At 35.7% G+C, this 13,145-nt stretch overlaps 2 protein-coding genes across 4 annotated transcripts; one reads left to right on the plus strand and one right to left on the minus strand.

The window, feature by feature from the left end:
* The first annotated feature begins 5,268 nt into the window (after positions 1-5,268).
* vps29 (VPS29 retromer complex component) lies at positions 5,269-9,638 on the plus strand. The gene is made up of 4 exons (XM_051877494.1): positions 5,269-5,385; positions 8,613-8,804; positions 8,890-9,125; positions 9,210-9,638. Exons 1-4 carry the CDS (start codon positions 5,383-5,385, stop codon positions 9,325-9,327), a joined length of 549 nt encoding a protein of 182 aa, XP_051733454.1. The 5' UTR covers positions 5,269-5,382; the 3' UTR covers positions 9,328-9,638.
* Positions 9,639-9,642: 4 nt separating this feature from the next.
* Positions 9,643-13,114, minus strand: LOC127503540 (protein FAM216A). 3 transcript variants are annotated; one of them, XM_051877492.1, is made up of 7 exons: positions 12,965-13,114; positions 12,840-12,868; positions 12,100-12,224; positions 11,316-11,442; positions 11,023-11,206; positions 10,868-10,950; positions 9,643-10,722 (listed from the first exon to the last, which is right to left on the minus strand). In XM_051877492.1, exons 1-7 carry the CDS (start codon positions 13,042-13,044, stop codon positions 10,592-10,594), a joined length of 759 nt encoding a protein of 252 aa, XP_051733452.1. In that variant the 5' UTR covers positions 13,045-13,114; the 3' UTR covers positions 9,643-10,591. The 3 variants fall into 3 exon arrangements, 2 of the variants coding, with proteins under 2 accessions (XP_051733452.1, XP_051733453.1); XR_007927114.1 differs by having other exon boundaries at positions 10,656-10,722; positions 10,868-11,206; XM_051877493.1 differs by having other exon boundaries at positions 9,643-11,206.
* Positions 13,115-13,145: the final 31 nt, after the last annotated feature.

Genomic DNA, 13,145 nt, shown 5'->3' on the forward strand with positions numbered 1-13,145 from the left:
TCACCCATGACATCCTGGTGTGGTTTAAAAGCTGCACTATGGCTGATAAAAAGGCTCTGGAAAGAGTCAAGAAATCAGCAGAGAACATTATAAGGACAAGTTACTGACTGAAATATACAGATGTCTGCGTTGTGCAGCACACAAAATTCAGGACTGTTCTCACCCAGGACGTAGTCTGTTCACATTGCTGCCTTCTGCGAGGAGCTATAGGTCCATTCAAGCTCGCACCTCCAGACCTATGAATAGTTTTTATCTTAGTGCCATAAAAGAACTTAATACATAATTATTCATGGGATTATGAAACACATTATACTGTGAAAGACATATTACATGGGACTTAGCAATACACTATTCACTGGACTACTTATAGATTGGACTGTATAATGCATATTACACATTACACATGGGATTGTGCAATACTTATACTGCTATTTATTCTTGCTGCTATGTGGAATATGCTTGTTGTGTGTTATTTTTGTACTTTATGGTTTGCTTATGTGTGTTTTACCACAGAAGTTGCACTTGAAATTTCGTTGTACAGTAAAAGTGCAATGACAATAAATGTATTTAGTATTCAGTATTTTACAAAATTTCAAAGACAGTCAGTTTTACTCGGTTACAAGATTTCAATGACAGTTTTTGACGATTTTGTTCCTTTACGAGATTTAAATTATGGATTTTTTTTTCCATTACGAGATTTCAATGCCACTTGGTTTTGTTTCCTAACAAGATTTTAATGACGACTGGTTTTGTTTCTTAATGAGATTTTAATGACAGTTTTGGTCAGTTTTGTTCCATTATGAGATTTCAATGACAGACGGTTTTCATTGTCAGGTTGTGTTCAGTTAGGCCTGGGACACACTGGACGATTTTCAAATCTTAACCGATTTTAAAACTGTGGGAGACCACAGACGTAATAACAGTTTCAACTGATTTTTAGCATTATAATCCTCTGAATGCACACACTAGATGATTCGACCGGACCACAAAACCACACACCTGTTGATTGCAGGAACGGTAAGATGAGATCTCACGGAGACTCGTGAGATCAAACGTGATTTGAGAAGATTATGAAATTTCAAAGACAGTCAGTTTTGTTCCTTTGTTCTTTTACGAGATTTCAAAGACAGTCATTTTTTTATGTTACGAGATTTCAGTGATGGTCGATTTTGTTCCATTTTGAGATTTCAATGGCAGTCGGTTTTATTTGGTTACGAGATTTCACTGACGTATATTTTATTCAGTTATGAGATTTCAGTGACGGCCTGTTTTGTTCGGTTATGAGATCTCAATACGGTATGTTTTGTTCTTTTATGAGATTTTAATTACAGCTGGTTTTGTTCCATTATGAGATTTCAATGATGGTCAATTTTGTTCCGTTACAAGATTTCAATGGTGGTCGGTTTTATTCAGTTATGAAATTTTAATGAGGGTCGGTTTTGATAGTTTATGAGATTTCAAAAATGGTTGTTTTTGCTGGGTTATGAGATTTGAATGACTGTCAGTTTTGTTTCATTACAAGATCTCAATGACAGTCGGTTTTGTTCTGTTACAAGATTTCAATGACAGTCGGTTTTGTTCTGTTACAAGATTTCAATGACTGTCAGTTTTCAATGAATGTATGTACACACATTCACAAAATGAGTTACAGCAGATTTCTAGTTCCCAGCATGCTTTGTTTCTGACTGTTAAAGGAAGAGTCAATGTTGAAATTAAGTGTTATTTCATGTATTTTGCTCAATATTAATATATGGGGAGATCTGTTAGTGTTTAATGTTCTATTATTTTGCGATTTAAAATGGTTTCTGGTAAGTTTTTGGGGTTGAAGAGTAGCCATGTGGTTAGGCTAAAATACATACAAACAAACATTGTTTTAGTCATATATAAAGACATAAAAAATTATGATTGGCTTTTTGGTGAATAGTTTAGCACATGCTGGTGTGCTTGTGCTGTTGTTAACCAAGTATATAAAACATATACAGTTAAAATACACTAAATATAAAAGGTATAGTGCCTTATATATTGCCGTGCGTTTATGTACTGCAGGGGTGTCCAATCCTGGTGCTGGAGGACTGCCCTGCTGATTTTAGCTCCAACCTGAATCAAACACACCTGAACCAAAGCCACTAGATGACAAGCAACCTTTAGCCAAAAAAGCATAACGGCTAATGCTAATGCTGCATCTGCGGTAAAGACTGCCAGTATGCAGGAAAGAAGACTAGAGTCCATTACACGATAGGCTGAGAGATGCCGCACGTGATTAAGTTAGCCTTTACACTTTCTCCAATGGTAAGAGATACAGACCCTCTCATCTCCCTATAATAATAGAATCTCTGCCTGAACCAGCTAATCATGGTGTTCAGGGCTGCTTGATAATTACAGACAGGTATGTTGGGGCAGGGTTGGGACTGAAATCTGCAGGACAGTAGCCCTCCAGGAGCAGGGTTGGACACCCCTGATGTACTGCTTATATCAGTGTTCTCAAACTCAATTCCTGGACAGCCACAGCTTTACACTGTTTGGGTCCAACCCTAATTAAACACACCTAATCCAGCTAATCAAGGTCTTCAGGATTACTAAAAACTTCCAAGAAGATGTGAGTTGGAGCTGGTTGAAGCTATAAACTCTGCAGGGCTGTGGCCCTTGAGACCACTGGCTTATATGTTCAATAAATTTGTAAATATGCAGTACCAAATCTTATCACATGAATTAAATATTTCAAGATCTCAGCAGAGGATTAAACAACTCCACAAACAGTATTACCAGCTTCACTTTGACAGAAAACAGATTGACTTTAAACAGACTGACTTCATTTCAGTAACCATTATGGTGGTCAGTATTTGCTTTAGTTGTGCAGTTTGACTCATTAACATTAATTGTACTTTGGTTGCTGTGATTGTTTGTTGTGGAAAGAGAAGCTGAAGAATATCAAAGTACAGTAAACTGTAAAAATAAGATGGACAGGCATGCGCGAGGCGAGTGCTCTGTAAAAGAATGCGTATATGTGCAGGTGCGTAGTCTTTCTTTAAAAAGTGACTTCGCCAACTACTTGTCTGGCATGCGTAATACGGCGTTTTCCGTTTTTAGTTCCTTTGTTGTGTAAACGTACCCTTGGTATTTTTTGTCTTGTTTCCAGTCCAAATATCTAAAAATTCTAGAAGTAAAATGACATAAGATTTTTTTCATGTTTTTCAGGAGTTTTTGCTTAAAACAAGCAAAATTATATCTGCAATGTAATGCAATGTAAGTAAAATAATCTTGTTTCTGTTTGGGTTTGGGTGTTTTTTGTTGTTGTTGGTGGTGGTGTTTTTTTTTGTTTTTTTTTTGCTTCATACTGTTGTTGTTGTTGTTTACATACATTTCATTTACAAAAATGTATCTTTTTTTGAAAGGTTGATACAATACAATCATAGTAAGGGTTACAGGCTCAAGGCACACTTTAACATTATACATGAAAAATACAAAAGAAGCACAAGATAAAACAAAATTGCTATTGATTCATTCCTTAATTGCTATGCACATCCAAATCTCATCCCGGAGAGATCCTCTCCTATAAAACAATTTATTCTACTAAGCATAAATTCATATGATAAAACTTCCACCACTGCAAAGGTATGACATATTTAGAATGTCAGCCTAAAAGATGGTTGTTTGAAAGTCAAAGTGAGAGAATCTTCGCACTGGCCCAATCCCCAACTGTTTTCTTACCTGCAACAAAGCATTGTGCTATGCCTGAGCAGCATGTAACACAGGCACTCATCCCTCAACCCAACAATCAGTAGCACAAGGTTGGGGTTCTGGGTCTTCTTGCCAAAAGACTTCATGTTCTGGATCATCCCCCTCATCTCTAATCAGGAAAAGATATTCAGGCGCCTCCACCAGGTTATTTCGCGCCCACCAAACCTAGGGTATCAAGTGGTTTGGGTCAGGGTGTATGAGTTAAATGACTGCCTCATTAAACTACCTCATTTTCATTGTGAGTAGCTATTCATAAAAGCCTGTTGTCTGGATGATTATACTTTGGATATCCTATAACTATGTGGCATAACTTAAACTATGGATGAATAAAAGAGCTAAAACTAAGCATGAAATATCAAATGCAGTAGTGAAGCATACAGATTAAAATGAATTTCAAAATCATATAATAGACATATTAACACTCATTTTCAAAGGTTCATCCATTGGTTTTCGCTCAGTTTTTTGTTGTTGTTGTTGTTTTTCTTTCTTATGTTGCACTGACACCTAGCTGCAAAACACAGAAGCACAAGTTTTTATCCAAATTACCTCCTGTTAAAATTTTAATATCGTATTTTGTAATACCTATTGGGTAAACAAATTAAAACAATGAAAACACACTGACATAAACTGAACACGTATCATAAATGTCAGGTCAAAGTTGCCACATTGTTATTAGAGTAGGTTTTATATGTTGTAATTGTATGCAATTTATTAATTACAAAACTTTTGTTTCAAAATGCTTTTGCTAATTTAAAAAGTGCTTATAAGTGCTAAACAGTCGGTTTAATTACAGGTTCACATTGCTGACAACTTACCCCAATATTGCCAACCTGTTACCTGAATATTTTCAGCTAAAATTAGCAACAGGTGATTTTACAGTGGTTTGAAAGTGAGTTGTAGTGAGTTTTACACTAATAATCAGTTATAGTGAGTTTTAGACTAATAATCAAGAATGATTATGAAACGTGTTCACACTTGGTCAAGTTCACTCATCAATCTACAGAGATGGTTATTATAAAAACAAATCACTATAGCTCAAAGTCTGTGTAAAAAGGATAGTGTTCACCCAAATATGAGCATTCTGATATAATTTCCTCAACCTTGTCTTTAGAATCTCTTTCTTCTATGGAACACAAAAAGAGTTAGACTAGAATGCTCTTATACAACAAAACAACAAAAGTGAATGCAGACCATGGCTGTCGAGCTAGATTTTAAAAGGCAAGTGAATAACAACATAAAATTTCACTCTGCTCCTTACATAAAGCATTATTTTTTTTGGAAGACTTGGGCTACTTCTAGCCCATCCACTTTGGATGATGTTCCTGAACATGATGTTCAGGAAACACATTAATATTCTTCAGAACTTCCCTTTTTACGATCCCAAAAAAAAAAAGTCATGCCGGTTTTACACAATAAAAATATTAAATAAACTTCTGAACAGTTCGGTTAAATATGTGTGCGCCAGATGGCGCTGTGGTGCTTTCGCCTTGTTGAACTGTGTTGCCAGGTGCGCTTTTTATAAGCGAATTTGAGCTTTTTACCAGGTTGCTTATTTCTCTCGCGTGACTTGGCAACATTGAGTTTCTGGCCTTACGAGTCAACATCAGCTTCCTGAGGTCTGTTTCAAACACGCAGCTGGACAAAATGGTACGTGTTTATTTATCAGAATAGGTTTCTTTATCAGAAGATACTCGCACTTTTTGGTTTCATTTTAAAACCATACGTCCGAGTAGATATTTAAGCTGCTTTCCCAAAAAAGCTGGTATTTTAGCATTGAATGGTCACATGACAGCAGCGAGCTAACGCTGCTTGAGTGATTCAACCCATGTTGAATCGAGTCAGAATGTAGTCAGTCACACTCTTTTAAATGGATAAAATCAATGACACTCGAAGTATATTCATTGCTATAAATTAATTATGCGTTTCAGTGTTTCGATACTTAGTATAGTGTGGTAATGCTGAATGTTGAGTCCAGTAACAGAATGCTAGCCTACAGTGGCTAACATAAAACTGTTCTTCTAGTATATTGTATATTATGAAGTTTACATGTTGTTTACAAAATTAAAGTCAATGTAGACAGCATTTTTTAAAAAAACGTTTACTTTGTTTTCAGTCTACAGTGTGCTTTTTGTTAGATTTATATAAAAAAAAGAGGAACATTTCAAAATGTATTTGCGCAGCAGTAAATATCTTTCAAAATCAGTTTGACAGACTGTAGTGCTTTTAAATCGAACCGCTGTCATCGGAATGCTTTTGGAGTGCTTATAGTGAGACTGTGTTCTTATGGGAAGCGTCGGCAGCTCTTACCCTAAGCTTCACACTAACCTGCAAGTGCCATTCATTCAACCATAATCAGCTAACATTCAATCTAATTAATGTTGAGTTTTCCAGTCGATATTATTTATCCACTTTGTTTCAGTTTTCTTTCTATCTCACATCATCTTTAATCTTTTGTATGTTGTTTTTTGTCATGATCATGCATCCACATCCCCTTCCTCAAACCCTTCCTCACCCACTGTTCCCCTTCCTGACATCTGCATCGTATTCAGGCTGGTCACAGAGTAAGTGCCTCTCCAGACCTCTCGTGCTCATGGTTTTCTGAATTTTAGAGTAGTGCTGCTGCTTTCTCTGGGCTGCTGGATCTGACACGATTCGTCTCACTCTCAGACTTATTTCTGTTTAAACTTCTCTGGCTTTATGATATTCTTTTTTCTGTCTGTGATCTTAAAGTAGCTAATAATCTAATTATTAGCTTGCAGAATGATTAAAATTGCATAATACTTACATATCTAGGCATGTTGAACATACATCATCCTGTTTCTAAGCATTACAGCAACACATTATGTGTGTTTTGCATATTTTATGAACATTGTGATGTATATTTTAAACACAGGCTAAATAGAGTATCCGTGAGACTGAGTCAGACGTACCAGTCTCATGGGAATAATAAGTTATGTTTGGAAAGGGATACTTGAGTACTGCCTACTGCACAATATATCCTGAATATTGCGTGCCTACTGTTTTATTTAAAGTATGTGAAACCGTATGCAAAAAGAAGTATGCTATTGCAGTAACACGCTGTATGTTATTTATTCTCTGCACTTTTATTCAGTTATCATATTAGAAATAAAAAATTGTCAGTTTGCATTTTAATCCAGTTTTGTGTATAGATGTCTTAACTTTGGGCAGTGTGTTCAAATGATGAAAGACTGCATACAGAAAATTGTATATAATGATCATGTAGCTACACACTGCAGAATTAGTAAGGCTGCATCGAAAATCGCATACTCTCTTGAGTAGGTACTTATTTTGAATAAGTACTTCCATTAAAAAATATGTTCCATATAGTATGAATGTGTGTAGTATGAATTTAAAGGATTAGTTCACTCCAGAATGAAAATTTCCTGATAATTTACTCACCCCCATGTCATCCAAGATGTTTATGTCTGTCTTTCTTCAGTCGAAAAGGTTTTTGAGAAAAACATTCCAGGATTTTTCTCCATATAGTGGACTTAAACAGGGACCAACGGATTGAAGGTCCAAATTGTAGTTTCATTGCCGCTTCAAAGGGCTCTACACAATCCCAGCCAATGAACAAGGGTCTTATCTAGAAAAACGATCAATCATTTTCTAAAAAAAATAACAATGTATATACCTTTTAGCCACAAATGCTCAACATTACTTAACGCATTACGTAGTCACGTTGGAAAAGTCACGCATCGTGACGTAGGCGAAAGGTAGGGTAGAGCGAAAAACTCCATCTCATTTTCTCCTCCAACTTCAAAATTATCCGACATTGTTGTTTGACCTTTTTTTTTGTAAAGGGCGTTTGACTTGGTCTTTGCATGTTCGCTACTATGTCATTCGTGACCTTTCCAACGTGATTACATAATGCATGGCGCATCGCAGAGCAGTGCAAGATAAGTATTTGTGGTTAAAAAGGTATATAAATTTTTATTTTTTTTAGAAAATGGCCGATCATTTCACTAGATAAGACCCTTATTCCTCAGCTGGGATTGTGTAGAGCCCTTTGAAGCTGCATTGAAACTGCAATTTGGACCTTCAGCCCGTTGGTTCCTGTTAGTCCACTATATGGAGAAAAATCCTGGAATGTTTTCCTCAAAAACCTTAATTTCTTTTCGACTGAAGAAAGAAAGACCTGAACATCTTGGATGACATGGGGGTGAGTAAATTATCAGGAAATTTTCATTCTGGAATGAACTAATGCTTTAATCCAGACGTACTACATTCACAATGTTTTCATTGTCATGTGACCTACCAGTGTCAGTTGTGTCACTTCACTGCTATTCACAAATCCTTGTCCATGGCCTCATGAGATAGTAAAGTGTCCATTGGATGCGCACTTCAGAATCTTGTCGGAAGTAATAAGTCATCCAGGAACTTTTCACCTGCTGTTTTATGAATACTTTGAATTCGGACATTTTCACATACTGTTTTTCGCCTACAATATAGAAGGGAAATATGCTATTTGGATGCAGCCACAGTATAGGATGTTAGCATGCTATTCCAACGTTTTGACTAGTACCACAGATCTGATTCTACCAAACATTTTTATTTAAGCTTGAATGTGAACGGTTTGACCTCAGCCTGTTTTAGAGTCAGCAAGTTCATCTGAGCCAACAGTCTTAGAAGCATCTCTCTTGCTCAGCTTTGACTTGATTGTTGTCTGAAGAAAATTTGCTCTTATTTTATATTTTTATAATGCTAATGACTCCAAAGACAACATTCTTTCCCAAAATATTTTAATTAATTTTATTCAGACAGCAATGCATTGCTTGCGACTTCACTTTTCCTTCACTCTGAGTGTCCAACAAGTAACATTTGAATGCTAACAAGATGTATTTCATCATTAGCTGGTGCTTGTATTAGGTGACCTGCACATTCCCCACCGATGCAACACCCTGCCTCCCAAATTCAAAAAGTTGCTGGTGCCTGGCAAGATTCAGCACATCCTCTGCACAGGAAACCTCTGTACAAAGGAGAGCTACGACTACCTGAAAACACTCGCTGGAGACGTGCACATTGTCAGAGGAGACTTTGATGAGGTTGACTTTTATTTCCTGTTTTCTATTTTTCATTGTTGTTTATGCACTTTTTTAACCATCCACATTTCTCATTTCTAAATGACAGAACTTGAATTACCCAGAGCAGAAGGTGGTGACAGTGGGGCAGTTTAAAATCGGTCTGATCCACGGACACCAGGTGATCCCATGGGGTGACATGGCAAGCTTGGCGCTGCTTCAAAGGCAGCTGGATGTGGATATTCTCATTTCTGGCCACACACACAAATTTGAGGCTTTTGAGAATGAGAACAAATTTTATATAAACCCCGGATCTGCTACAGGGGCCTATAGCGCACTGGAAAGGTATAACATTTACTTTTATCTTCTCCACATCATGTTTAATCAAATGTTATGTGGATGATTTGAGATTAAATTGTCTCTTCACAGCAACATCACACCATCATTTGTTTTGATGGACATTCAAGCATCCACAGTGGTAACGTATGTCTATCAGCTCATTGGAGACGACGTCAAAGTCGAGAGAATCGAATACAAAAAGTCGTAAAGAACGATGATGCTGTCAGCTGCCTTCTTTCAGGATGCTAATCTCGTCATTCCCTCACACCTGAACGTCACCATCATACAAATGCTGTATCATAACATTACGCTATATTTCAATGTAATATATAATACTGTTTATATGTCACCAGAATGTCATCATTTGTGGTTTCAGCAGATGGTTGTTGAAAATGCAATAATACTGCATTATTTGCATAATGTTAGTGTCAATTAGTCTTATAAATATGTTATGTCCCCTATTAATTTTTCAAGGCCTATGTTGTCATCTTTCATAAAATAAAACCCCACATCACATGAGCAGTGTAATTATTTTTTTTAAACCCTTAAATGCATGAATGTTTCAACAATCACTGTTACATATTTAGGTCTTTTGCGACCCAGAACTGTATCTAACACGGATAGATCTCTACCTGTTGCGATTAATATAAAACTCTTCTGATATTAGAGTAACAATTAGAGAAGAATAAAGTAAAACATATTTTGTTACCTTTTGGAGCTTGGAAGGGTTCAGTTTGAGCAGATGTTTTATACCATCATCAATGTCCTCATCAGCATCTGGCTCATATTCGCAATCTCAAACATATTCTCAAAACTATCATTTTCAACATCTTCAAAATCAGTATTCTGATCGCTGACAGCTTCTTCACCAGATCCACCAACAAGTGACAGTGACACTAATATTTGATTGTGTTCAGTACTTGCTCTGCAGTAAATCGCTGAGCCATTTCAAGTTTTGATGATGATACTTCCTATTCTTTTTTCTGCCTGCTTTAACTATGAGTGAAACATCATTTCATCATTGTGTTTCAGACATTGCCACCTTGTGGAATAAAGGTGAATTGCACTTATTCAGTCATCAAAGATTCAATTATTGTTGTGCAGAAAAAAAAATATACTTACATTGTTACACACCTTAGGTCGTTAGCGACCCTATACAATTTTTACAAAAAATGAATGGAAAAACAGGCTTTCTTTTATAATTTAATTATTTTTTTTCTTGTTATATTGTTTATAATGAATCGATTGAGGAATACTAAGAAGATTGATGTCTAACTTTAAAAAATTAAAAATCCCGGGTCACTAAAGATCCAAGGTATGCGTTTAAGGGTTAAAGAAAACACAGAACACATTTGACACATTATTAAAATTACTATTTTGAAATGTCTGGAACAACTGGATTGTTTGTCTAGGATATGTTTTAAGATTTTGTTAGAAATTTTTCTTAAATGTCAAAAACATAGATTGATGCGTTAGGTAAGAAATAGAAAGTCCTCTTCATCATCTTCCGATTCGTTGAAAGACAGGCCACTCATTTGTCCAGCAAGGTAGGAATCTGTTTCAGTTGCCTCCCATTCAAAGTCAGCTTCCCATGGGCGTGATCCTGGAAATTTAGGTCCATTTTGAATAATGTTAAATATACACTGTATGCTTTAATTAAGTGCAAAACAGGAACCTGAAATGTTCATAATATCCAGATCATAAAGAATCCTGTACATTGCACTATTTATAGTCTGGAACAAACCTACCCTGTGAAGAAGCATGTTTTGCAATGGTAGTCCTCCTTTTTCTTGATTGTACCATGTTCGATTTTGCTAATCCAGAAGACACTCTGTGGAGTATTTAAATATTAAGTTTACAGCTAAGCCTTTCAACAGTTTTGCAGGTGGCATCATTTACTTACCTTTGATGATTTACAATTTTAGGTAAAGTTGTTTTCTTGACTTTCTCTGAAGTCAAAGATCTCTTTCCACTTTCTTTTGTCTTGCTCATTGGTGTACTTTGGGAGTTTGTCATGTGTTCTGCTTCTGGGGTGTATGTTGACATCTGCAGTTTCACATTTACATTCACATGATGCGCATCCGGCACTAAATACGGAGTTAGATAATTTTTAATATGTCAAATATTTCAATGTAATAAAAGTTCTTGCTAATACAGGCTAAATAAATCCCATTCTCATATGACGTGATGGTTCACCTGTCCTGATACACCTGTGTAATACATTCATATAATGTTGACGTATTAGCTGCCGCATGTGCTCTTTGCTGTAGGCCTCTGCGATACTGTACAGGAAACGCTTCTGTCCGGGTGTCAAGCCTGGATGCTGAAAATGATAGAGTTTATTTAAATGTGAATTTTAAGTTACTTGACAGAAGGTTCTTATGGCTGCTGAATTAGATATTGTCATACAAATCATTGCAAATCTGACCTTAAGGACATTTGTGTCTTTGTCAGTGTTATATTTATTTATTTATTTATTTTTTGTTAAGGCCAACTGCATACATTTTTCCAGAAGTGTGTATTTTTATTGGAATTTTAATATTCAATCTTCATTTCATTTAATATATCTATTTTACATTATCTAATACACAAAATAGTTACACTCAGGACCTTAAGGACAAAAATGTCCCCATTAAAACCGCAATTTTTAATCAGGGCCATTAAACTGTTAGCAATCCAACACTTGGATTTATAGCTTTGATTTTCTAACAGTTTTTGAGTTTTATAAAATATATATTTTATATAAAAAATTTCCATTTTCATAAATTTAAACCTCTATAACTTTGTTTACTTTTTAAAACTGTTTTCATTTTAACAATAATCTGCCATGGGTCTTCTTTAAAATGAGACCAAACTTCAGTTTGTGCTCCCAAACTTCAAATTTTATGACAGTTTTTTACATGGACATTTGTCCTCTAAGGACCTGAGAGTCACTTTTTAAAATTAACACACAAGGGTTAAGTACATTTTCATGAAATACCTGTAAAAATGGAGCAGCAGTCATGGTCTTAGGGATATGAATAGTTTTAATGTCCTGATTTTGTTCTGGCACTTGTACAGTTGCAGGTCTCTGTATTTTATATCCAAATACTGAGTTTGCTTTTCCTGAATAAGAAGAGAATTTAAGCACTTTAAATAAATATTCACACAACGAGTTACTAAAGTAATAACTCCAAGATACTGGTTTACTACACATATAACAGCTGTTTGTCTTCAGAGGATGTTTTCCCCAACTCAATTGGGTCAGAGACTCTGGTTACTCTGTCCAAATTATACAGGTGTAATGTTTCTGTAATTTACACAGATTAAGCTTGCTACTGTAGCCGTATGGAAAAAAAAAACTGTCAGGTTGCTGGGGAGATAAAATAGTTGTGCTTTGAGTTCAAATTTACTGTACATACTATTGCAGATGTATACAGCAAAAGAGGTGCTATAAAAATGAAGTGATGTGATTCAGGAACTATTTTGGGATAGTACAGCATGCAAAATAATGCTCTAAAGTTATGTATATTATACAAAATTAAAGCAACACATTCTTATAAAAGGACAATAAAATACTTGTAAACAAAAAAATATATGATTTTATTATCATTTTAACTTTTAACTGGGCCACTTTGCTTTTGAGATGACTTGGAAAAAGTGCCCCAAATAACCTGAATTCACCCAAAGGCAAAAATTGCTAATCTGGCCAATTAATAATTATTAATGTAACAAACTTACCAGTTTGCACATGGTTGAGACCAGATGGCCTGTCAAGACATTATATCACAGGAAACACATATTGTATGTGAAAACAACTCAAAGAAGGAATTTGCATAGCTATGTTATGATATTCTGTTGCTTACCTTAAAGGCAAAAATGACTTTTTGTGGTGCAGACGGCTTTTATCGCTGTTGTTTTCAAGGAATTTCACGTGCTTTTTCATTCCGGCGTGTTACTTGAACTGTGAGACCTGTAGAATATTTACAAGTGATATAAGACGACCTGTAATACCATCCGATAACGCGCGTGTGCGCGTTTCCAGTG

The sequence above is a fragment of the Ctenopharyngodon idella genome, chromosome 21 (assembly GCF_019924925.1).
Source record: "Ctenopharyngodon idella isolate HZGC_01 chromosome 21, HZGC01, whole genome shotgun sequence".
Taxonomy (NCBI): domain Eukaryota; kingdom Metazoa; phylum Chordata; class Actinopteri; order Cypriniformes; family Xenocyprididae; genus Ctenopharyngodon; species Ctenopharyngodon idella.

Excerpts from the sequence above, each read along its gene's own strand:
- vps29 (XM_051877494.1), top strand. Across the intron at positions 8,805-8,889 it reads TCAGAGGAGACTTTGATGAG|AACTTGAATTACCCAGAGCA; the intron begins GTTGACTTTTAT and ends TCTAAATGACAG. Across the intron at positions 9,126-9,209 it reads GCCTATAGCGCACTGGAAAG|CAACATCACACCATCATTTG; the intron begins GTATAACATTTA and ends GTCTCTTCACAG.
- LOC127503540 (XM_051877492.1), bottom strand. The coding sequence starts at position 13,044 with ATGAAAAAGCACGTGAAATTCCTTGAAAACAACAGCGATAAAAGCCGT. Across the intron at positions 11,443-12,099 it reads CTGCTGCTCCATTTTTACAG|CATCCAGGCTTGACACCCGG; the intron begins GTATTTCATGAA and ends TATCATTTTCAG. Across the intron at positions 11,207-11,315 it reads ACACAGGTGTATCAGGACAG|TGCCGGATGCGCATCATGTG; the intron begins GTGAACCATCAC and ends CTCCGTATTTAG.